The sequence below is a fragment of the Ambystoma mexicanum genome, chromosome 7p (assembly GCF_040938575.1).
Source record: "Ambystoma mexicanum isolate Mex_15411 chromosome 7p, UKY_AmexF1_1, whole genome shotgun sequence".
Taxonomy (NCBI): Eukaryota; Metazoa; Chordata; class Amphibia; order Caudata; family Ambystomatidae; genus Ambystoma; species Ambystoma mexicanum.
Window position 1 is genome coordinate 627,900,880 of NC_090939.1, and position 23,952 is coordinate 627,924,831.

The following is a 23,952-nucleotide window of genomic DNA, read 5'->3' on the forward strand; positions in this document are numbered from 1 at the left end:
CGGGTGTGGGGCTTGCCAGGACACTGAATAGGTTAAGATCAGGTTAGCGATGAAGTAAATATTAACTGACCAGCACCTTGAATGAGGCTGGAGGATGAAATCAGTAAAAGAGGATGCATTAGGCAAAGGAGCACTTCTGGGGCGTGGGGTGGGCGATAATCATGGGCAAAGAAAGAGCACTGTGGGAAGGTAAGGAGCAATGTAATGGCAAAAGGAGCACTGGCGCAGACTGAGAACCTGAGAAGTGCAAGGTGTAATAGGTGAAAATGTTTAGGAGGTGAATAAGAGGAGAAAGAATCACAAGGGATGTAAACATGGGGCACATGGGCGCCCAATGTAAGCAAAGACAAGATACAGTGAGCCATTCAGAAGCACTCTATGCTTCACAGAGCAACTGGTCGATAGCAGACTCCTTGTAAGTCTGGTATGCAACAGATCGCTCTTTTTAGCCAGCCAAAGGAAGGGCAGGACTGAAAAGGGAGGGAAGTGCAGGAAACAATGCTGGTTATTGTTTAGGAAATTCCCTCTGGAATTCGACACGCAAAACATCTCTTCTCCATGCTATGTATCCCCTTCAAAATCCATTGTTATCAGTTCATGCTAATCGTCAAATATAACCTCTTTAATTATTCATGTATTTATGTATGTTATAGATATGTATAGTGTCTTGGGTTGCCTTGTTGCTACAGCACAGGCAGATGTTTGCTGAAGTCTACTTTCCCATCGCTATCAATATGGTTCAGACACATGCAAAGAACTGCTGCCGGACATCTATTTGAGTAACTTCATGTGAAGTGTCACCTTACTTGTGCCAAAACCAATATTAATTGGAACCATTTAATCAACTGCTCTTCAAACCTGTTTATGCCTTGCCCAACTTGAAACATATCTTTTGAAGTTGCACCTTTCCCCTGCATTCCCTGGTTACAAGGAGGGGAGGGCATACCCAGAGACCCCTGACCCTTAGTGAAAGCAAGTCGCTAAGGTAAAGCAGCATTTCAAGAGGCTACCTGCACCCGCCCTCATGCATGCCTCCCAATCTCTTGAGTGCCCATGGGGGTGAAGTTGGATGTTCTTGAGGGTAATCCCATAGATGTCAGTAGGTGGATTATGGCTTCTTGGGACAGTGGCAATGAGTCCCAAGGAGGAAGAAAGTGTCCAGATGAGGAAGAGTTACAAATGCATATGTGTTGGACATGGTATGGACAGGCCCATGCTCAGGCAGTCCTGTATTAAAGATCGCTTTGTTATGGGAAGTGAAGAGAGAGAATAGGTCATCAAAAGCCTGCCATCCAAGTATGTAATTTCCGAAGTGTGACAACACTACAAGCTCCCTAACAACATATTTCTTTTTAGTACATTATAGTCACTACACTCGTGTCTTCCTTTCCAACCTACACACGTATCCCTCTCCTTTTCATCCTGCCTCCCCTCTAACTCCCTCCTTCATACATTTTCCTTTTCTCACTTTCTCTCATGCAATCTCCCTTACTTCTTAATTCCCATTAATATTCTGTATATTCTCTCCTTGTCACCCCCTAACATTCTGCCGGCTCTATGTGATAACAGAGAATGCCTTTTCAGCAAAAACAATAACAGTGAAAAACAAACCGGTTTCTCTGTGTGCTTAAACCAACGCCAACCCTATTCCCACCCGTTTTACCCCATTACCCTACCCATATCTATTTTTTTTAAATGTTCAATTTTTTTTTTCCTCTGTTGTTGTTTCTGTTATAGCATTCTCTGTAATTGTATTCTGTATTATGACTGGATACCATTCTGGCGCCCTCTCATTCCATCTTTATCTTGTTTTGTCTTGCCCATCTAACCAGTGTTCTGTTTGTTATCCCTCTCATTCATTTTCTTATTCTCTCCTCTTCTCTAAGTTCTCTCTCTCCTGCCTGTGCACTACCCCTCTCAATTTCTATTTCACTTCCTTCTTTTCTGGCGTTTCTTTCAACCTGTCATTCTGTCTGTTTTGCTTTTCTCTTTTTATCCTCTTTCTTTATTTTCTCTTTTCCTTTCTTAGTCTGTGTTCTGCCTCTATCCTTTTCTGCCCCCATCTCTCACATTCTGCCTCTTGCTTTTCAACAGCTTGTTCTCTCTCCTTAATGTTCTCCTTCAGTCTCTAGCCTTTCCATTCTCCCCTTTGCCCCCTTGCTCGCTCTGTATATTCCCTCCCATTCTGTATCATTTATCCCCTCTTTTCCTCCTGTTCTGGCCCTTGCTTCTCTTCATCCCCTTTCCCTCAGTGTGCACTTCCCTCTACCATTCCCATTCTCCTTCCCCTCTCTCCCTCCTTTTTGGTTTTTCTTCTTTGTTTCTCCAGTTCTCACCCTTCTCCCCTAAGGTTTTGTTTCCTCCATTTCCTTTCCTGTCCTTGGGCTTGCCCTTCCATCCCCTTTTACCTCATTTCTCTGCAGCTCCTCTGTTGGCTTCTCTTGCACATGGCCTCAGTGCCTGCCTCTCTAGAGGTTTTGACTTCAGTTACGGATAAACACAGCCTGACTTCCAGCTTGCATTTAATTCCTTACATATTGGGATTATCTATGATCCTCAGTGCAATAAGCCTTAGAGCACTGCATGAAAGAGAGATCTTGCCACAAATCAGCCGGAGCAGCTGTAAAAGGTGCTTCAGTCTGTGGCATTCACACAACCATTCACATTCCTCATGTGTGGTGCCTTATCACCCAGCAGAGCACACCCACATTTTTTAAAACCACTGCTCTAGTCAAAGGGAATAAAAAGCATTAAACATTATCCAGAAGTTGTAAGATTACCCGCTAACTATGGTCAATGGTGTTGGCTGAATGCGCACACCTAGCAGTATTGGTATGGTAGGGTATGGTATGATACTTAATTAGTGCAAGCTAAGGCCCAAAGGTATCAAGGCGCTAAAAGCAGACAACCGATCAGCCAAAAGAACAGTGAGCTAGAACAGGCGAGTTTTTAATACCCTGCGAAACCAGACATGATCAGTGATCTCACGTAGTGAGTATTGAGTACTCCCCAGAATATTTTTTTAGGGATGATGCCTGGCATGCCACCTTTTTGTGGGGCACCGTGAGAATGGATGAACGTTGTGTATACTCTATGGACAGCTACTGGACTGTCCATATTTTTCGGCTCGAGCAATGAAGGCAGGGAGAGTGTGAGATTGAGTCAAAGTGATCAGTGATAAAAGCAGTCTCGTTGCAGGTGGCTCTGGCATGCCCTTAGCACAAAAGAGATAGCGGTGTAAATGTTGGGTAGAATAAATGTGTTTGAGGAGTGGTTTGGTGATGTGGAGTGAAAAGATTAATCGGTGAGCGGCAGTTGGGTTTACAGAAGAAGAAAGTTCTGAGATTGAAAGTTGAGGTTGGTGTGGGAGGGTATTGGTAGTTATTATCATTGTGTTGGAGTGGGGGCTAGTGCTTTAGTATGAACAACATAGATAGGTGGTCTGTGAACCCTTAGAGAAGAAGCTAGTCTAGCATCCAGTTGATTTGTTATTAGATGTTGATCCTTCATAGGTGTGGGGCCAAGGCCTCTATGCATTACAGGCTATCGGAAACAAGATTTTCTCTCATGCATCACATCCCACTTCTCTTACTAGATCCACACTGTTGTTGGCAGTTGTGGGCGAAGGATGCATCCTATCCCACCAGAAAGGGACTTGGGAGGGAGCTTCAGAGTCTGGTTAATCTGGGATCCCAAGTGAAGATAGCATTTAGGGCATGTTCTGGAGTCGAGGATTCAGCTCAAGCAACTTGCCTCCTTAAGCTCTGGCAAAGATACAAGATCTTTAACTGCATTATCCCGATTGGTTCAGGGAGAGAGGGTGGATATGTGTTCTGCCCTTCTTGAAACATCGTTGTCCTGCCATACTTGAATTTTATTTTCAAATTTGTTTTTGGCATTTATTATTTGCAGCTTTTACATGATATTTAAGTGTGACGTTTACTTGCGACATTATCAGTGTCTACATTATAAAACAGTAACATTCTAAACAAAACAACTTTAACTGTCTCTGTGTTTTTTTCCACCGGTGAAGGGGGGGCCACTAGGGGTCCATTCCGTTTTGTGCGGGTCTCTCCTTGGTTATCCTCGCTTTTGCTTGTAGGCTAACGTTGTCTGGGACATTTAGTTCATGGGGGCTTATCATCTGAGGGGTGGAACATGTTTCTTGTGATTTCTTTCCATGCCTCTAATGCCATACTTGGGTCGTCAGTGGATCTGGCGACACTGTCCTCCCATGCCTTTGTTTCGGCGCTCACCCATCTCTCCAGTTCTCTGTACCACGTGTTATATTGTCGTCCTGCACTTTTTTCCAAGACATTGCGATAGTTCTTTTACCCAGTATGCACGTTATATCCATAAGTCTTACCACATGTTTGAGTTTGGCTAGTCTGGGGTAAGTTCCCAGCAGGCATTCTTCCGGAGTCCACTTATACCTGGTCATGCCTGCTTTTTCACGTCTGTCTTATTTTATCCCATAGGGACTGTGTTTTGGTGCATTCCCACAGCATATGAATCAAGTCTGCCTTCTCCGCCCTGCACCAGACACAATTGGGTTGTATTTGCTTGTTGAATTTTGCCATTCTACTTGGGGTTAGATATGTGCGGTGCAATACATTCAGCTGTATCAGTCGGAATCTATGATTTCTGGACACCTCTTTAGGTGACGTAAGCGCTCTGCTCCACTCCCCATCTGTCATTTCTCGCCCCATGTCTGCCTCCCACTTTTCTTTCATTTCCGCGCTTTGGGGGATGGGAATGTCACTCAGGAGGCTATATATTTGGGATACCGGTTTCCATCCCTCCCCCAAGTTGTACAGCAGTGTCGTGAAGAGGTCCGTGTCTGGTTCCTCAGGCCAGGTGTCCCACTTGTTTCATGCTGTTTTGCGGACCCTTTGGTACCATACAAATAGACCAGCATGGATGTCTTCTTTTTCCTGGAATGATGCAAAATCCCTGAAAGTGCCTTCATCATATAGGTCCCCCCAGGTGTAGACCCCTTTCTTTTCCCATAGTCTGATATGTTTCAGATCAGTGTCTGTCTTGCATAAATCTGCAATCATTGGTATTTCTGGTGAGGTAAGGGTGCTTTACTTTGTTAAGCGTCTTTGCTCTGTGCCATATTTTCCTTCCCAGGGCAACTAGAAAGGGTGTGTTCCTCAGCAGTTGTTGGGGTGCCCAGATTAGTTCCTTTAGTTGTAACGGGGAGATCATGGTTTGCAGTAGGGGTGTTTCAGATGTGGGTTCATCCTCTAGCCCAGTGGTCTTCAAACTTTTTGACCCCGAGCCCCCCCAAAGAAAAATTTCTCCGGCCCAGGCCCCCCCTATACACATGTACTCCAAAATGTTACTCGGTTGCGAACGGTTATCGCGCGCTGGAGTATAATGGTGCCCCCAACGAAGGAGTGCATGCCACACACCACGTTGTTTCAAAATCATTGCTTGCAATGATTCAAATCAGATGAGGACAAATATTTGTGAACAAAGCATTCTGATTATTTTGCTATAATACAGAGGACTCGACTAAAAATAGTGTTGGGTATTTATTTCACACAAACGAAAACACCCAATATTGCTGTCCTGTAGTAACATTTGCTATGCAAGTGCTGTAACAATTTGTTTCTGAAGTACAACAACGTACTGTCAATGCTGTCACTTGCAAGTTGGACAGTGGCATACTGGAGAACTAGTGTGAAGGGTGGGCCTGCCTTTCACCAGCCAGCCTGTCAATATTGGGTTCAATTTTTCCAATAGCCAACCGCAGGCTTTCTTCCACCTCCAGCTTTGACCGATATTTTGTCTTTAGGGCTGCAAGTGCAGAGAACCCAATTTCGCACAGGTATGAGGTGCTGAAAGGTAAAAGTACATTGACTGCACATTTCGATAAAGTTGGATACTCTGCAGACACATGTTGCCAAAATGCACCCAAAGACAATTTTCTGAATTGGCTCTCTACTAGGCGGTCACTTTGGAGCTCCATTAGTTCCTCCTGGAGTTGTATTGGGAGATGGGCTCCTACGTCAGCTAGGAAAGGCTGAACCACCCAGTCATTCATGTTGCAATTGTCGTCAGGAAAGTACTTTTCGAGACTGGTTCTGAGAGCATTTAAATGGTTTCCAATTGCTTCAGAAACACATGAGAGATCATACTCCGTCTCCTCAAGAGCATCTTCTAATAATGGGAACGCATCGGCTATGCCAATATCAACCCTCCTCCTCCAAAGCTCCAGCTTCTTCTTGAATGCCGATATTTTTGCATTCATGGCAAATGATGTGGTTTCTGTGCCTTGCAGGGAGAGGTTTAGAAAATTTAGCTTTTCAAAGATGTCGCCAAGGTAAGCCAACAGTATAAGCCAGCGTGGATCACACAGAGGCTCTGCTTTTGTCTGGTCTAACTCCAGGAGAAAGTGTCTCACTTCGTTTCTGAGTTCATAGATGAGATTTAAAACCTTTCCCCTGGATAGCCACCTGACCTCTGTGTGAAACAGCAAAGCATCATGGTCAGCTCCCATTTCTGCACATAAGGTGGCAAACAGACGGGCTCTTGTGGGGTGCATCTTAATAAAATTTACGATCTTTACAACAGAAGTCAAAACTTGTGTCAGTTCATGCCCCATATTGCGCACAGCCAAAGCTTCTCGGTGTATCATGCAGTGTGTCCACACAATATGTGGAGCTACTGCCAATACTTTTGCTTTTAGCCCAGCTCTAGCACCACACATTGAAGGAGCACCATCCGTGCAAATACCAACACACGCCTCCCACTTTAGGCAGTTGGAATTTAGGAAGTTGTTTAAAATTTCAAAGAGTTCGGGTGCAGTTGCTCTGCCCTTAATTTGCTTACAAAACAAGAAGTCCTCCAACATCTCCTTTCCATGGCAGTACCTCACATAGGCAATCAAGTGAGCTTCTTTTGATATGTCAGTGGCCTCATCCAACTGTAGGGCGAACTGGCTGTCTTTCAAGCGCAATACCAATTCTGTACTGATACCAGAGGACAGGTCAGCAATACGGCGGCAAATTGTTGTGTCTGACATAGGGATACTTTTGCATTTCTCTGCTGCACTTTCACCAAGCATTACCCGGTTGACAGCGAGAATGGTTGGGAGAATCACTTTCTCAGCATCTGTAAAAGGCTTCTTGTTTTTGCCAAGAAAGTACGCAATGTGGTAAGATGCTTTCAAAGCATTTGCAGGTACAGATGCCACACTTTTAACAGTCTCCTTTTGCTTTTTCATGCCTTGCAGCTGCCGTACGAAGAAATCCCTGGTCTTTTTTGCTAAATCGGCATGTTTGGTTTCCAAATGCCGCCTTAATTTTGTTGGCTTCAGGCTGTCATTTGCTAATGTAGCACCACAAATCACACACTGCGGCTTCACTTCCCCAGCGACTGTGATGCATGTGAACCCAAAGTCCAAATAAGAGTGATCATATTTCCGTGTTTTTGCATTTCTTGTGTATGTTCCCACCTCTCCTTCCGCTTTACGTTTCAGATCCCTACCATCTTTGGGCACTAGAAAACGATCCATCGAGAAAAGGAGCCTGAACCTGTCGAAACATTTCAAACGGTTTTAAAAAAGTAGAAATGCACCCCAAAAAAAGCATAAACATGGCAAACACCACTTGCAAAGAGTTGAACTGAGCCATGTGAAAATGTTGGGGTTGGTGGGAAACACCCCATGCAAAAAAGGGTCAGAAATATGGGGTGGGGAAAAAAGGAGGGGAGATTTTAAAAAAGCAAAAATTCAACAAAAAACGTTCTGAAAAGCTTGGGACTGGGGGAGGGAAACCCCACACAAAAATGGGTCCGAAACACTGTTTGGATAAAATACATTGGTACAAGTCTCAGAAGAATTACTATTCAGATCATGCAGGCCCAGTTCTAATTTCTTTTTGCAGTGTGGCCCGGACTAGGTTGCAGGTGATAATGTGCCCCCCCTGGGTTGCCCTTGATGATGCGTATGTCCCGTCCCCCCTGTCACCCGTGATGTGGCATCAAGCAATGCAGCGCCATACAGTGATAGAAATCAGATGGGCAGTTAGTAGTGCAAGAGGACAGCTTTGTGGGGAGGTCAGGCAACTAAAAGCAGATTGGAGCTTTACCCACAAATACAGGATATGAGAATCCAAAGGAGATGGGTTTGCAGTGAGAGGTGGCATACGGCATGAAGAAAATGAGGCCTTGTGAAATCCATACCGGCAAGGGGTGGTGGTGGTGGATGGCGGAGCTCTCAGTTTTGGGAAAAATGGAATGGTAGCGCAATCTGAGCAGGAACGAGGAGGGCAAGCATTGACTAGGGGTCCATAGATAGCTTGCGTTTAGGGGAGGAGAAAGGAAATGAGCTTAGTGTAGTAGTTGAATTTGCAGTAGTGACAGATGTGGTATTACATACCATTTGGTGGGGATTTTCCCTAGAGCCAAGAACCTTAGTTATGGCCAAGTGCCATCAGTTTGTAGGAGAGGCTTTGCCGAAAGGAGTATCAACCTCAGAATTGGGAAAGAAAAAAGGTACCACCAAAAGTTGAAAAACATTCTCCAAAAGTCAGTAAATCATCTGTCAAACAGGACCAACACTGAAAACGAACCTGACTTCATATCCAGAGAAATAAATTTCAAGCTGCAAGTTACTACCAGGCATGAGAAGTCACTCACCACTTCAATTCGCCAAATGCACACCATATATATACTCCCCATGATCACTCGCTATTGGCGGGTGAAGGTTGAGAGCCCTGGTTTAACCAACACATTTTTTCCAGAACGAGGAGCATTGCGCAAGCTAGGGATCCAATGGATGACTGGAAACACAGCCATGGCAAATGAAGCAGGACCGGTGCTGCATTAACAACGCGGCTCCCCCATGGCAGATTGCTGGGCTCCAGCAATCTGCCATGGGGGAGCCGCGTTGTAAAGAAAAACACCAGCAGAGCAGTTCCGGTCCCCCGCTCGCCTCCTCTCCTCCATGCATGCCCCCCAATGTGGGGGATGCAGGAAGAGAGGGGCGCAGGGGGACCGGTGCTGCATTAATAACGCGGCTCCCCCATGGCAGATTGCCACGGGGGAGCCGTGTTAAACATAAAGCGGAACGAGTCCTTTACCTCGGACTCGTCGGCGGCGGCAGCAGCAGCAACAACAACAGGGAACACAGGACACCACAACGCAGCCTGGACGCGCGATCCAAATGCAGGAAAGCGCGCGTCCAGGCTGCGTTTATTTCCTGTTTCCATGGCCACGCCCCCACCACATCGCACTGGCTGAGCATGTGCATGGGAGCCAGTGGCTCCCCATTGCACATGCTCAGTTCAGTGCGGCCAAAAAAAAAAAAAAAGCGTTACTCGTTTTCTTTTCTTTTGGAAGGCATCACGCGCCGACCCAGGCATGGTGGCGCGCCCCCCAAGGGGGGCGCGCCCCACAGATTGAAGACCTCTGCTCTAGCCATTTGGTCACAAAGCTAAATTGGGCTGCCAAGTAATATTTTTCTAGGTTCGGGAGTTGGATTCCGCCCTGTTTGTATGGTAGGACTAGTGTGGAGAGTGCTACCTTATGTCTGCCCCTCCCCCATATGAACTCTCAAATTATTGTCTCGAGTAGGCGAAAGAAGGGGCTGTTGATATAGTAGTGTACATTTTGGAACCCATAGAGGAATCTTGGGAGGACAATCATTTTGACTATTGAGGCGCTGCCCATCATTGATAGGGGGAGTTTCGTCCAGAAGTTCATTGACTTGCGCAGTGCTGGGAGTGCTGCCCTTGTGTTATGCTCGTGCATTAGTTCCGGGGTATGCAATATTTGGACTCTGAGGTATCGGAATGAGGTGGTCTGCCATCCTATCCCTACCGAAGGAAGTTCGCATATGCCCTTGTTTTTCGGACCCGCTAGGGGGAATAAACAGGATTTTGTCTTGCTGAATTGTATGCCTTAGACCCTGGAGTAGTTGTCGAGAAGTTCTAGCATGGTAGGTACATTGAGGTGTGGGTTTTTGATGTATAGAAGAACATCGTCTGCATAGAGTGAGATGATGTGGTCTACCCCCCAGTCGTATACCTGCATCAAAAAATTGTTTCCTGAATAAATGGCTATGGGCTCCAAGCCTAATATGTAAAGCATGGGGATAGCGGGCAGCCTTGCCTGGTTCCTCGTCGTATGTCCCACGCCTCTGACACATGTTTCCCGGATTTCACCCGTGCTCTTGGTTTGGTGTAGAGCATTTTAATCCATCTGATGAACCCTGGCCCGAAGCCAAATTCTTCAAGGACGGCCACCAGCCATTCCCAATGTATGGAATCAAATGCCTTAACAGCGTCTAGAGATAGTAATGCGCAAGGTTCATTATCTGTGTCAGTTTGCGCTATAACATGATGTAGCCTGCGTAAGTTCATGGTTGTATTGCGACCTGGCACAAAACCGCTTTGGTCTGAATGTACTATGTCTCCTATTAGTCTGGATAGCCTCTTTGCTAGTATTATGGTTAAGATTTTCACATCATAGTGAAGCATCGCAAGTGGGCGGTAGGAGTCGCACTGTCTGCTGGTTTATTTGGCTTCAGGACCAGGACCAGGACAAGGGTCTCCCTCATGCTTTTGGGCAGCACCCCCCTTTCATATGCCTCCTGATAAACCTCGTGTAGCAGGGGTGTCAAGTAGGACTCGGACGTTTTATAAAACTCTGAGGGCAGCCCGTCACTACCAGAGGCTTTGCATGTGGCCAGGGACTTAATTGCTTCGGCTATGTCTTCGGGCGTGATACCTGCATCTAGGGTTCCAGCTTGTGTGGGGGACAGTCAGGGCAGTCCTATCTCTTCTAATGTGTCTGTTATCTGGTCCTGAGGAACCTGGTCTTTGTGGGAATATAAGTGTGCATAAAAATGTTTGAAGGTGTCATTTATGCTCTGCTACGTCTGGTGCATGTTTCCGTCCTCATCTTTTAGTGAGGTGCATGTGTGCCTGGGGTGTTCCTTTTTGCAGAGCCAGGCCAGTAGTCTGATCGGCCTGTCTGCTTTCAGTTTGTTGTAGTGGCATAATCACATTTTTCTAGTCTGTTCCATGCTTTTGTGCTTTTGACTCTGAGCGTTTTAAATTTATCTTCTTTATGTCTGGTGCCTGTGGGAGCGGCCTCTAGTCCCTCTATTTCTCGTTCCCATTGGTCTAGTTCCCCTCGGAGTAGTTTCCTGATGCCTCCCGCTTTTGCTATAATTTCTACTCGTGTAACTACTTTTCGGGCATCCCACATTGTGCTCATATGTTCTACACTTCCTGTGTTCACTTCTATGAAATTATCAATGGAAACTTGTAGCTCGTCTCTGAACGCTAGGTCCCTCAGGGCTTCCACAGGCATTCTCCACATGGGGCTCGGGAGTCTGGGGCCGGTGTGGTTCCATTCCACCAGAAGTGGGGAGTGATCCGAGATGGTTCTCCCCAGGTACTATGCACTTTCTATTTGGGGCAGGTGTTCCTTGCTTATGAAGATGTAATCTAGCCTCGTGCATAGGCCATGCGGGGACGAAAAGTATGAATAGCCTCGTGTTTCCGGGTGTAGTTCCCGCCATGTGTCTACCAGGTCTAGTCTGTTCATCATGGCAGCCAGGGCGTCTGTTGCTGCTGATGGACCTTTTGGTTGGGGTAAGGACCTGTCAAGTACTGGGTCGTGCACGCAATTGAAATCTCCCCCCCAGATGAAAAGGCTGTTCCTGTATTGCGTGGTTCTGGTGTACACTGAATTCAGGTGGGTCGGGATGTTGTTGTTGGGGAGATAGGAGTTCACTATGAATATCTCTGTTTGCTCAATGTGCCCCCATATTATCACAAACCTGCCCTCCGGGTCTTTCTCAGACTTGGTTAGGTGGAATGGGAGTTGGGGGTGGATCCAGGTGTACACTCCCCTTGCATATCTAGAGTAAGTAGTTCCGAATCCCATCCCCCCCCAGTGTTCCCGAAGTTTGGCCATGGATTCTTCTGTGCAGTGGGTCACTTGTAGCAGTGCTATCTCCACCCCTTTTCTATGCAAGTAGGATTTAATTCTGTTCCTGCGAAGGTAAGTACCCAAATCTCTCACATTCCATGTCATTATTTTTACTCTTGCTGCCATGGCGGTTCAGGGGGGGTGTTTCGGGTGCCCTGCTTCTTTAATGCGGTTGCTCGCAATCACGGTCTGGCCGCTGAAGATACCGCTTGTGTGTGGACTCGGCCCCAGCAGTTCCCCTCCGCCGCCAGCTCCCTCCCCCTCTTCATGGTATTACGCGGAGAACTTTAGTAACCTTCATTCTGGAGAATGAGAATAACAAACAGGTCAACTGTGAACTGCCCCCAGCAGTTGCTTTCCAACTTGCAGCGCTCGGGGGCTCGCGAGCCTTCTAGGCCATACCAGGCCTTTCAGTGCGGGTGGTGTGTAGGCATACGGCCTGCACATTTTCTGGAGGGGTGGGTCGCCGTCATTCGTGTGTGTGGGTCTTTACGCTCCTGCCCGGTATTGCTATCTTTGTGTTATAGCTTCAAATTTCGTCCATTAGATCATTGCTTGTTTCATTATGAGAGCGCCCGTCTCTTCCTGTTGCGTTGGGTGTTTATTATCTTGTGTCCGCTCTTGTTGTTTCTTCCTTGTCATCCGCGAGGTTGTTATGTTCGAGCCACATGTTTGCTGCAGCTGGAGTCGCTAGGAAGATTGCTTTTCCCTTGTAAAGTACTTTGAGTCGCGATGGTTATAGTAGCATGTACTTGAGATTGAGTTTCCGTAATCTTGCTTTCACTGGGATGAAATAGTTTCTTGCACGTTGCACTGTGGGAGTGTAATCTGGGTAAATGACTATTGTGGCGTCCTTCCTCTTGATTTCCCCGCCTTCTCTCGAGAATCGTAGTATTGTTTCTCTGTCTCGAAAATTTAGGGCTTTTGCTATTATTGGGCATGGGTATGAGCCCGTTGGAGGTCGTTTCTGTAGTGATCTGTGGGCCCGTTCTAAAGAGAATCCCTGGGAGAGTTTTCCTGCTCCTATTTCTTGCTGGAGCATTGTTTCTATAACTTCTGTTGGGCCCGGGCCTTCCATATCTTGCGGGACTCCTAAGATTCGGATATTGTTGCGGTGGGCATGTCCTTCCGCATCCTCAGAGCGCGCCTCCAGTCGTGTGAATTTCAGTTCTTGGACTCTTGTTTTCAAGTCCAGTGTGTTCTCGACATTATCTTGTAGTGTGGCCTCCGTGTTAGTCACTCTTTCTGTCAAGTTGCGAGCGTCCTGGCGCATCAGCTGCATGTCCAACTTTACTTCTTCGATTTTGTTATCAATGAACATGCAGAGCGCCGCTATGGCCTGCAGGACTTGTAGGTCTTTAGGGACCCATTCTTGGGCTGTTGGTTCTTCAGTGGCCATAGCGTCTTGATGCTGTTGTTGTTTGGGTCTGACCGTCGTAAAGGAGTCCATTGTTGCAGATTTCCGTTTACTTTTAGGGCAAGACATCCCTCGTCTCGGGGTTCTCAGTCTGCTGCTATGAGTCAGGTGTGGCTGCTGGTTTGTCCCGTTAGTGGTTTCACACTCCTTAGCAGGTGCTCTGTTCCTGGGTGGTAAAACGTGGCTGGGCCACCCAACCGTTGGATGTTTAGCTGCGCAGGTTGGGGTTGATGTGTCGTGAGTGGGGCCCAGTTTGTTGGTTTTGCTGCTCTACTGGCGTAATGCCAGCCTCCTGGTGGTAAAACCTGTGGGTTTCCAGGTTTAGGGTGTGTGAGTTGATGTTTGTTCACCGGGGCCAGGGTACCATGGGACGCGGTGTATGGTGGTCGGGTTTCTATTCGGGTTTATCACTCGTTGGTGTAGGTTTGGCTCCTCACCTAGCTGGTCTCAATGGTGTGTGCAGCTTCCGGTTGTTAGCTTGCTTAGTGCTGGTAACCTCAGCAGTTGGGTTGATCAGTGTTCAGTGGTTCTACTCGGGGTGGGGGGGTTGTAGGGCGGGTTGCAGCGGTTCAAAGCGGCACCCTCACTTTGCCTCTTATTTCCGGTTTGCTTCCCACTTTGTCCTGTTGTCTCTTTTAGTATACTCTGCCCCACTTTGGCCCCACTAGGCTGGTCTTACTTTCCCCCTTCTGTTTGGGCAGTTCTGGGTTAGCCCCATGCTTGGGCCCTGGCTGCTGGTGGGGTGTGGGGGAGTCTAGTACCCCACCCGGGCTTACTTCTGGGTCGTTGTCACAGATTGTTTCTGGGCCGCACTCTGTGTACTCACACTTCAAGTCTTCGGTGCGTATCTGCAGCATGAGCCGCGTCTTTCCATCTCTCCGGTGCGGCTTCGGTGGGGCTTTGGCTTCCCAGCGCGTCTGCTCTCAGGTGCGGTGTGGTTTTTTTTCTCCCCGTCAATGTCCTTTCGACCAGGGCAGGGGAGCTCACGGTGCCTCTCCCTCCAGGACGTGATACTGTATGGGCGCCAGGGGTCCTACCGCTAATCTTGGCCGTGTCTGGGGCAGCCGGTGTTTGATGTGGGGGATGTTGCGTGCGGTAGTCCTCTTTCGCTGTGCGGCGGGCTCCCTGCTCACCTACGTTGTTTCGTCGTGGCTTTCATATCTGCCATGGGCGCCACCATCTTGTGAATGATACCGGGCGTAGGGCAATGGTTCCCCTTCTTGTGGCTACAAGTTTTATTTCAATATGTAGTGTTTTAACAGAGCAGTTTGGTCCGTTGCAGGATCTCGGGCAAGAGCGCTGGTAGTTTCGTCTTCACGCCATGTGTGCTGGCCATGCCCCCCGTCCTGCCATACTTGAAAACTATTATTGGCCTTTGCTCTGCATGTTGTGGTAGCTGGATTGGTGAGTGTGTGGGTTGGGTTCACCCTACCGGTCAGTGGCTAGCCGATGGGCAACCGGGTCTAACTCCCATGAAAGCCTAAGCTAAGATGGCACAAGGGAGTACCTAGATAAAAACACTGTGAAAAGAAGTTTTGTTCCTGTGGACTGGATGCTGAATCAGCCATATAGGCGAGGGGGAAGTGCTGGTTAAAAATTTAAACATAGAAACAAGCTGACCACTGCCGTGAGTAAAGAATTTTTACTAGGTAAAGATCCCGATATTATCATCATTAGGGAGGCTGATAAGAGAGGCAACATCAAGGTTATGAACACAAGAGATTACATCTCATCAGTTCCAGATCTTCTGAATACACCTAATTGCTACCTGAAATTATCAGGAGAGGAGACCCCATCACACAAATTGTTCATCAAGCGGGAATAATGATCAATTGTTTGAATTGGGAATGCCAACATGGGATGACATTTTTTTTTTAGATGGTAACAGAAATTAGAAGGTGCCAACAATTTATTTACTTCATTACCAAAATTCACAAAGGGTTCGACAAGTAACCAGCAGTCAGGATGTTCCTTAGTAGCATCAATTTAGTTATCATTATCCAAGTTAGAGCCGCACGTTAACTTGATGGTACTTAAACTAGCATCTTTCACATAGGACTCTGGATGTCTTTCTGAAATGATCAAAAATGCAGTATACATATCCCAAACAAATGATCTCTTGCTAACCTATGATGTTAATGCTCTATACACTTCAGCAGCACACAAGCTGACATTGGCAACACCAGACTTACATTTCCAGCAAAAATCTGCATCTCACAAGCACATATTGGTATTCTTATTGAAATGTTACAATTCTTTCTCGCAGACAACATTATCCTTTTCAATGTTGAATCTATCCGACAGACGATTGCTCGGCATGCAACCTTATTGCCAACCTATTTGAGTTATTATGAACCATTGTATGCCCTTGCACCATCAACCAACAATCCTGAAATAAATGTACTCATGTGGTCTCACTGTACAGATGACATACTGGTTTTTGGACTAACACCTTGTAGGACGTTAACGGGTCGACAGAATAGCTCACTTGTAACTCATTTAAAAGCAAACTGATATGCGATTCTGGTGTGAAATCCATTGGATTTCTTGAGTTGGAAATCTATGTAAAAAATATAAATTCCCCCCAAAACCTTTCGGAAACCAACAAAAGTAATGTATACTGCATGCAAATAGTAGTCAAAGAAAAAGCACAATTGGTAACATGTCCAACTGGGAATTGATTAGGGTGAGACACAGTTGTAGAGAGGATCAAGAATCCCATTGGGAAGCCCCACTAAATTCTCCAGTAGGAAATATACTATGAGAAATGTCAGAAGAGCCAAAGCAAAATGTGACAAACCTGTAACAGAATGATTCCTGAAAAGAAAGCAAGCAAGTGGTCTCACTCTGATCTAGTAACATGTTTTACTCAATATTCTGCAATAGTACCACCATTCTGAGACTACTGCATCCCCATTGGTACATTCTTACAACACAGCATGATCTTTGCAACTATATTTGCCTAAAAGTATCATGCATAATAAGCATGGGATTTGTTAAGGATACACTCTGCTCCCGGCCTAGTGTACAGCGCAATGGAAAAACTTATTTGATATATGGACTCAATTATTTGAAAGATGTACCACTCATATCACACCCCTTATTTAAGAATACCCCGGGTCACGCTGGACCAGAAATCAGGCTGGTTTGTTAAAGGGATTATTTATTTACTTAGTTAAGATCAAAATCACAATGTTTATGTTTTAATAGGTAACCAACGATCACCAATGGGGTGACAGAACATGGAATAATATCTTTAGTACACTCGGAATGGGTAGTAAGCAAAACGAATGCAGCACAGAAAATAATACTTTTGTGTTGGTTTCAGATCAGATAGCGCAATGGTTAGGAATTCCCCCTGTAACACTTCTCAACACCCCCAATAGGCAATGTAAAGAGATAGGAGGAGAGAGCAGGTATTCAGGAATGTACAGGTCAAACAGTGTCTCACTTTCCTCTCCCCCCCCTTACACAAAAAGAGAAAAATGAAGTGGGCTTTTCAACTGTCAGAATGACTCTTAAAATCTTTAGAATAGACTAGGTCTAAAATGCTTAAATTGCTCTAAATTCTTATGGGAGCAGCTTTAAATAGTTGCACACAAACACAAGCAATGATTTGATGCAAAGAAAACATTTGAAATCTTAAATCCAAGTTGGAAGCAGTTTGAATCTATTTTACACGTGTAAAAATTCCTCAAGGTGAAAATGTGCAGCAAACATTTCAGTGTGCAATGCGGGGTTGGGTGATATGGATAGATATGGATAGATATGGATGTTAGCTACGAGTGGGAGTTGAAATTTTGTTTCTATCACAAAAACTGAGGGCGTTAGAGAGGTATTAGTGAAGCTCGTTTTTGTAAAATAGGCGCGAGAATTGAAAACAGAAATGCACTTTTAAAAATGACAAATGGGTTTGCTTACACTATTAAAGAATACCAAAAAGTAGAATGCCACACAGGAAGGTCATTTACGGCCGATCATAACAGTTCAGGTGTGATACTCTGCTTTCTGTTTGGTTTAGGAATTACTTTCTTAATCAATCAATGTAACTCACCAATAGCTGAACAGGCCGGGGCATTGCTCGACCTCGAATCCGCAGATAAGAGGGAGCTGGTCCAGATAATAGTTCAGCCCAAGCTGTGTGTTTCCAAACAAGGATACACTCAGAACCGGGCCTCCTCAACTTGAGGACCTCTTTAAGGCAATGTAGCCCTCTGCTGTGGATTATCAGACAGAGTGATGGATTACTCAAAAGAGCGGAGATACCCACACCGCTATGACAGGGCTGTAAGGGAAAAAAGGAACAGGTTAGTCGACCCAGAAAAGGATAGTGAAATGTTACCCTGTTCTAGATGTTATCTACCTGTAAAACCCAAGGATGGAGTATTATAAGGATGTTTCTCAAATAGCCACCAATTAGGGAAAGTAGAACAAAAAAAGCAATTACCCAGATATCCCTAAATTAATACAGAATAGTAGTCGGAACAATTTGTAGATTCTTACCCTAAGGGAGACAGGAATGGTACCAAAGTAAGGAAGACAACGACAGGAGAAAATAACAAACTAGATGGTTAGTACAGGGAAGTACCCCGGACGGCAAGTGGCACGCAACTAGAGCCGGGATGGTGCACTAACTAGGATAGCGTCCAAAGTGCACTAGGATTCCAGAGGGGTAAACAAACAAACAGTTTCACACAGGAAATGTCTCTATGAAGGTCCAAGGTCCTCTTGATTTAAAGTGGAAGTTCCAGAAGGTGAGTAGCACAGATAACACTGTCCCAGTTCCCCTCAGATAGGAGCGGAGAAATAAGGTATGAAAAACAGGGAGTGGGCAAGGCTCACCTGAGTATTATCGCGTGTTCAAAAATTCAGGAAGTGATGGCAATCCCCGCCTGTTGAAACTTCAGCCAGCACGATTGATATTGAAGAAACGTGCTGTAAGATGCTAGTATGAACACACCATGAGAGACTGCAGCGGATGATGGATCCACGGGAAACTGCAGACGAGGGATCCACGGGATACTGCAGAGATAAGAAAGAGTAACTGGTAAGGAGACCGGTTCCGGTTCGCCAGATTCAAGGGAGAGACGAGCAACAGAGTCAGATGGAATTCCGAGGTTCGATACACAAGAAACCAGGATTCAGATGAGGTTAGGTAAGTAAACGCTAATTAGAAGCAGCGTCCTCTCCTGCGAGCAGCATTATAACTGTGTTGCCGGTGGGTGGAGCCTAACGTGACACGATCATCTGACCTGACACGTGACACGGTACGGAGCCACGCGACGCGTCCCCCGCGTCTCCAAGACAACCTCCAGCTTTGGAGAAACGAAAGCATGCTCCGCCTGCTGAAATCCAAACGGGCATTGCGGGATCGATATGTTACAATCAATAGGAAGTTAGAGTTTAGGAACACATGTGAGAGAAGAGTCCGTGCAAAGATAGTTCTGACAATACTGGTTCTAGATGAAAGATAGGATGGGTATAAGCTAGGACAAGACTATGCAAAGTACTTACGCTATATGACACAGTTCTTCCTATTTATACTCACTGGATACGTTTTTAAATTGGACGGTCAGGATTCTGGACCTATCAGGGACTGACGGCTGGGCACATCGGACTGGACAGGGTCAGCAAGGCGCTCTGGTCACAGCACGGCCCAAGAGTGGACGGGATCTGCCCTTCTTGGTTCTGAGGATCTTTTTTTAATTCAGCAGGCAAGCAGTAACAGCACAGCCTGGCTGTATTATGATGCTTCCCTTTAGGCTTTTTGGGGTTCTGTTCTAGAATTTGAGGCCTAGCTGAGAATGAGTCAGCTATGCAATTGGCCCTTGCTTTGCCAAGTTTTTGGAGTCTGGAACAAGGAAAATTTAGATTTCAGCAGCAGGGTGCTCCGCCAGCATCAGGAAGGTGAGTGGATCTGTGTGTCCCTATGTCTGGTGAGCTGTCTCTATTTATGCTATGAAATGACATCATACAGGGGGTGTGTGGGCCAGCTTATCTAAGCTTGCCCCTTTTTGCTGGGATAGGGTCAATACTTCATCTCCGCCTTGCAATTTGAGTGATTGGCTCAAGGCTGGGTGATGTCAGGTTTATGATTTTCTTTACAATCCTAAGAGACCTCCCTTTAGCCACTGGTCTCAAAATCGGATTTTACCTTGAACACACATTTCTACATTAGTCACTTTTATATAACTTACACACAAAGATGCCATATTTTATATAGCAGCTATTCCTCAAAACCCCGTAGCTGTGGGATCTTGTCTCCCCTTTGTACAGAATTTTGCCCTTTTCGCTATGAACACCCTTTCCGATTTCTCTGCAACTTTCCACAAATATGCGTGTTTAACATGGCGACATGCATGTACATTTTCACAATTCTAACAGTCATGCATTTTGCATAAAATCACATTTCTTGCCATTCCTTTCCAGAACATGTCACACGGTTTTGCCGCCTCTTAAAACGTGCAGCCAGAAATTAAATGAACAATTCTGTCAATTTTATATTTTTCACCATTTTGACTAGCAAGTTATAAGTCTTTTTAAAAAGTTTTCTTTGTTAATGTTCAGCCACAGATGGTTGTTTGGGGCCACCTCTTTTTGTCTCCCTGCAGTCTACTCCTTGTTTGTTCCTTGCAGAGGCCATTTACGACCCTCATCACAATTTGAGTTTCCTGAGCTGCAGCTTGTCATTGTTCCTTTTGCCTCTGTAGACCTCTGTAGACCAGATTCTTTCGTACCCTGTAATTAACACTTCCCTGTGGGTTCCTGCTGAGGGAAGGCCTTCCTTCTGTGAGAAAAACCTGCTATTCCAGTTTTGCAGCTTCCGCCAGGTTTAATTTAATTGTTAAATTCTTTTGGCTTTTCCTGAGCACAAAACAAACTTGTTTTATCAAATAACAAATATAATTCTCATTCAAGATTTTAAACCTGTGGGATCAAAACAACTATAATCTGGGTTACTTATCAGTAACAGGCCTCTTATATTGCAAACATTTGACTTTCAGTTTATATCATGTTAAAGTTTAATCAGGAAGGCCCCTGACAGCTGTCATCACAAGTAGCCCTCTGCTGCACAGAGATTTTTTATACAGATCCACAGACAGGCCGCTTTTGCTGTGGAGATCTCTTTATGCTCTTAGCCTTTCAGGACCTTGTAAGTTCACTGTGATTCTTTAAACTAAGTGAATTGTAGCACCCAGCGAGAATTTTGAAGATTTGAAAGGTGTTCTGTACCAGCATTCTGAAGTTTCAGCAGCAAAGAAAGGGTGATTTAAAGCAATATTTGGAGTTTCATTTTAGCAAAGCACCGCTTTTTCCTTCTGCACTCCACTTTCAATTGTTGTGGACGCCCAGTGACACATTTCATAGTGAGAGCTCTGTTACACCACTGACAACAGGCGTGGCAGATTGGGCAGCCATCTTTTTGTGCGTTAAAGCACGATTTTCAGGGGTGTTGGCACGCACAAGGGTTTTGCGGCCATTTTGCTGTTTCTGGCCCCACCATAACAGAGTGATGCAGCATAGCAGAGCAAAAGTGGGTCAATGCATCCCACAGCATTGAAACCCATAGCATGTATGGATATGATATGATATGATAATTTATTTGTATCGCGCTCGTACACAAGTGTTTCAGCGCGTGACAAGGGGAAATGGGAGAACAAAAAACAACAATCTTACTAGGCCCAGTTATATTGAGAAACCACAAGTGCATGGGATAATGAGACTTGTTGACCTTAATTCATTTGGATTCGAAAGGATTGTCTTCATTGTCATAAAAGTACTTTATAATCACTTCTTCACAAATTATCAAGTGGCTAATGCATAGTGAAAGGACTAAGGCACGCTTAATCTCTGTTTATTGTTATACAGGGATTAAGGGTATATGCTCCTTACCTGAGCCCAACCTACAGCACTACCATGTACAACATACCAATCAGGCAAAGCAGAGAAATAGTCACCAACTGTTTTTCACACAAAAAAGCCTTCCTAAGCTGTTGTGGTCCCTTGTGCTGCTCATGGTGGTGTCTGGCGTGGTGGTAAAGGGGAGCTTCTACCCAGCCGGACTGGGATACAGGGTTAAGCCCCTGTGGGAGCCTAAGCCAAGATGGTGCAAGGGAGTACCTAGAATCAGAAAATTGTGTCAGGAAGCTTGCCTCCTGTAACCTGGGCCGTTATGGTGGGCTGGTTACTGCATCAGCCTTGTTGGTGGGAGGTGGAAGTGGAGATTTCTTCTCAGCTCTGTTTGGCCTGCTTATGAATGCAAATGATTAATTTGTATGACATGACACTCTGTGGAACACTTTGACTGATGGCAGATTTCTCACCTTTCCAGACTAGCAATGAGTCTTGCTTTCATGTTATCTTATGTGCAAACTAATATCTTGACAGAGAAAGGCATGCTATCCCCAGTGATCACTGCCGAGGCAGCCAAAGGAGCCGATAGCCAGTCAGAGCCAACATGGATGACTCGGGTGAAGCAAAAGCAGTGGGGCCTACAGGAGCCGCAACTTAATCTGGAAGAAAAAATCCAGAGTCCTGAAAGAAGGCCTGAAGCTGTACTGCAAGATAAAAGCAAAGACAGTGTGGAGGTGCGTACACAAAGATGTCGATGTAACTTGTATTTGTGCAAACATGTTTCATTTCCATCAAACATACACCAACATATTATCTAAGTGGCTAACTCCTTACAATATTTCTTCCTCAAAAAGTTGTGATATTATTATATACACACAAAACATGTCTGTAAAATTAGCTTTGTTAATGGGTCTTAAGGCAGTCACAGTCAAGAATGCAACCCCGCATTTATCTTTAACAGAATTAACTTACAGTGACCCAGGATGGCTAATGGTTAAAGGCAATGTGTGGATTCAACATTCGTATGATTACAGAGAAGTCTGCAGTGACCCGCATTAGATCACCATTTACCCAACTTTGCTCCTTGTCCACCTAATCTTTGTAGAGAATAAAACTCAACAGTGGCTGCTTCCCAAAAGGCAACTTGTATAGCACATTGTGGACACATACAACATACTGTTCACAACTACACGTTATAGTGTTGCTGGCATCCACATACATGCATACCTGCATTAAACAAATTACCGCCCCACACACACACCAAATCTGCCCATTTCAATTCCTCTTGTAACACATGGACAACTGATTTGCCATCTGCTGTTTCCCAGTCTTTCTCAAATCTCATGCACGCTTTGTTTACCACAAGCTTCTTGAAACTCTGTTTTGCAGTCCACCAGTTTTACACATATAACATTTTGTGACACAACATCTGAATTTTCCTTACAACGGCTTTAGTGCCAATTCTAAGCTATGGGTTGTCACTCAAGTTATTTTCATACCATTATTCTCCAAAACATAAACAAGCTCTGGGTGAGCTTATGAGTACCATTAAATCGTTAATTGTAAAACCTATTTATGATAGCATATAGAAGCTTGAAGAATGCTACACAAAGCTTTATATAGAAAACTGATATTACTATTGCAAAATAAAAAGACTTAATTACAAGCAAGAGGTCAACAGGTGAGATCCCCAAAGGAGTCGATTACACCTTAATTTTCACATCTTACTGTACAGCATCTTATCTCTATTCATGTATGTGCACTTAGGCCCCCTCCATGCAATTTTTGTCATTTTCTCATTTGAAGGGGAAAAAAGTGTTAAACCTTGCTGATCCAAGGTAACATGTTTTGTACTTTGTAATGCAAATGGTGTCACTACCTCTTGCAATCTATGCAAGTTGCAAGGCATTTACAATGTATTCCTTCATAATCCACCTGTGTTCATGGAAATCCTATTTTTATAGGAATCGAATGGTTTTCCGCCAGCATGTCATGCTAATGGAAAACCATTCAGTTTTGACAGGTGGTATAGGAAAGTCATGCAGACACAGATGTCCAGCCCCATGACGTCAGTCCACCTATTATAAACTAGACAATCCCTCGAGTGCAAAACAAGTGTTGAAAAAAAATCAGAGGTAACGCCCCTAGCCCTGTTTTTAACACTTGACTTACCACTACGGGAATTCAGACATGGCCGTCTAGGAATTTGCTGGCTACTGTGGCAAGACAGAAGGAGGACACAGACTCTGGTCTGACATTTCACTGGGGTATTTATTAAAGAATATGCATAAAGCCTGTATTTCCCTAGTCTACAAGGCGTATCTACCTAACGAAACTAGCTGAAGTGCTCGTCAGTGAATGTCTATAAAGGAAACTGTCCAACTCTAGCCTCTCTAACCCTACCACTATCTTTAACAACTCAAAGTCTTGGGAATATCTTCCTTTTCCTGATTTGTGTTGGCTTATGGCTCAGACAATTTCAATAGAGGATCTTCAGGTAATCTCTAGTGATAACTTTTATCTGTTTGTACAGTTCATTTGTTACTGTTTTGGATTTTTGTCTCTTCTCTTGTTTCCTTCTAAAACAGGGGATCCTTCTCTCTTCTCCTGAGGACTTTATCAACAGTTACCTTTTCTTTCTGGGTTAGTTCTTATTTTCCTAAATAACTCGTAGTCTTTGATTTCCTATCTCCCTTTTTCTGGATATGTTAGTACAAAGTCCAGCTTGT

The 23,952-nt window shown here is 45.1% G+C and overlaps 1 protein-coding gene across 4 annotated transcripts in view; it reads left to right on the forward strand.

The window, feature by feature from the left end:
• The window catches only part of CRACDL (CRACD like), a 1,245,069-nt gene that overhangs the window by 1,127,755 nt on the left and 93,362 nt on the right, over positions 1–23,952 (forward strand). For all 4 annotated transcript variants that reach the window (XM_069636650.1, XM_069636646.1, XM_069636647.1 and 1 more), the window contains one exon: positions 21,758–21,957. In XM_069636650.1, the coding sequence (XP_069492751.1) occupies positions 21,758–21,957 (200 nt within the window). The remainder of the gene's footprint in view (positions 1–21,757; positions 21,958–23,952) is intronic.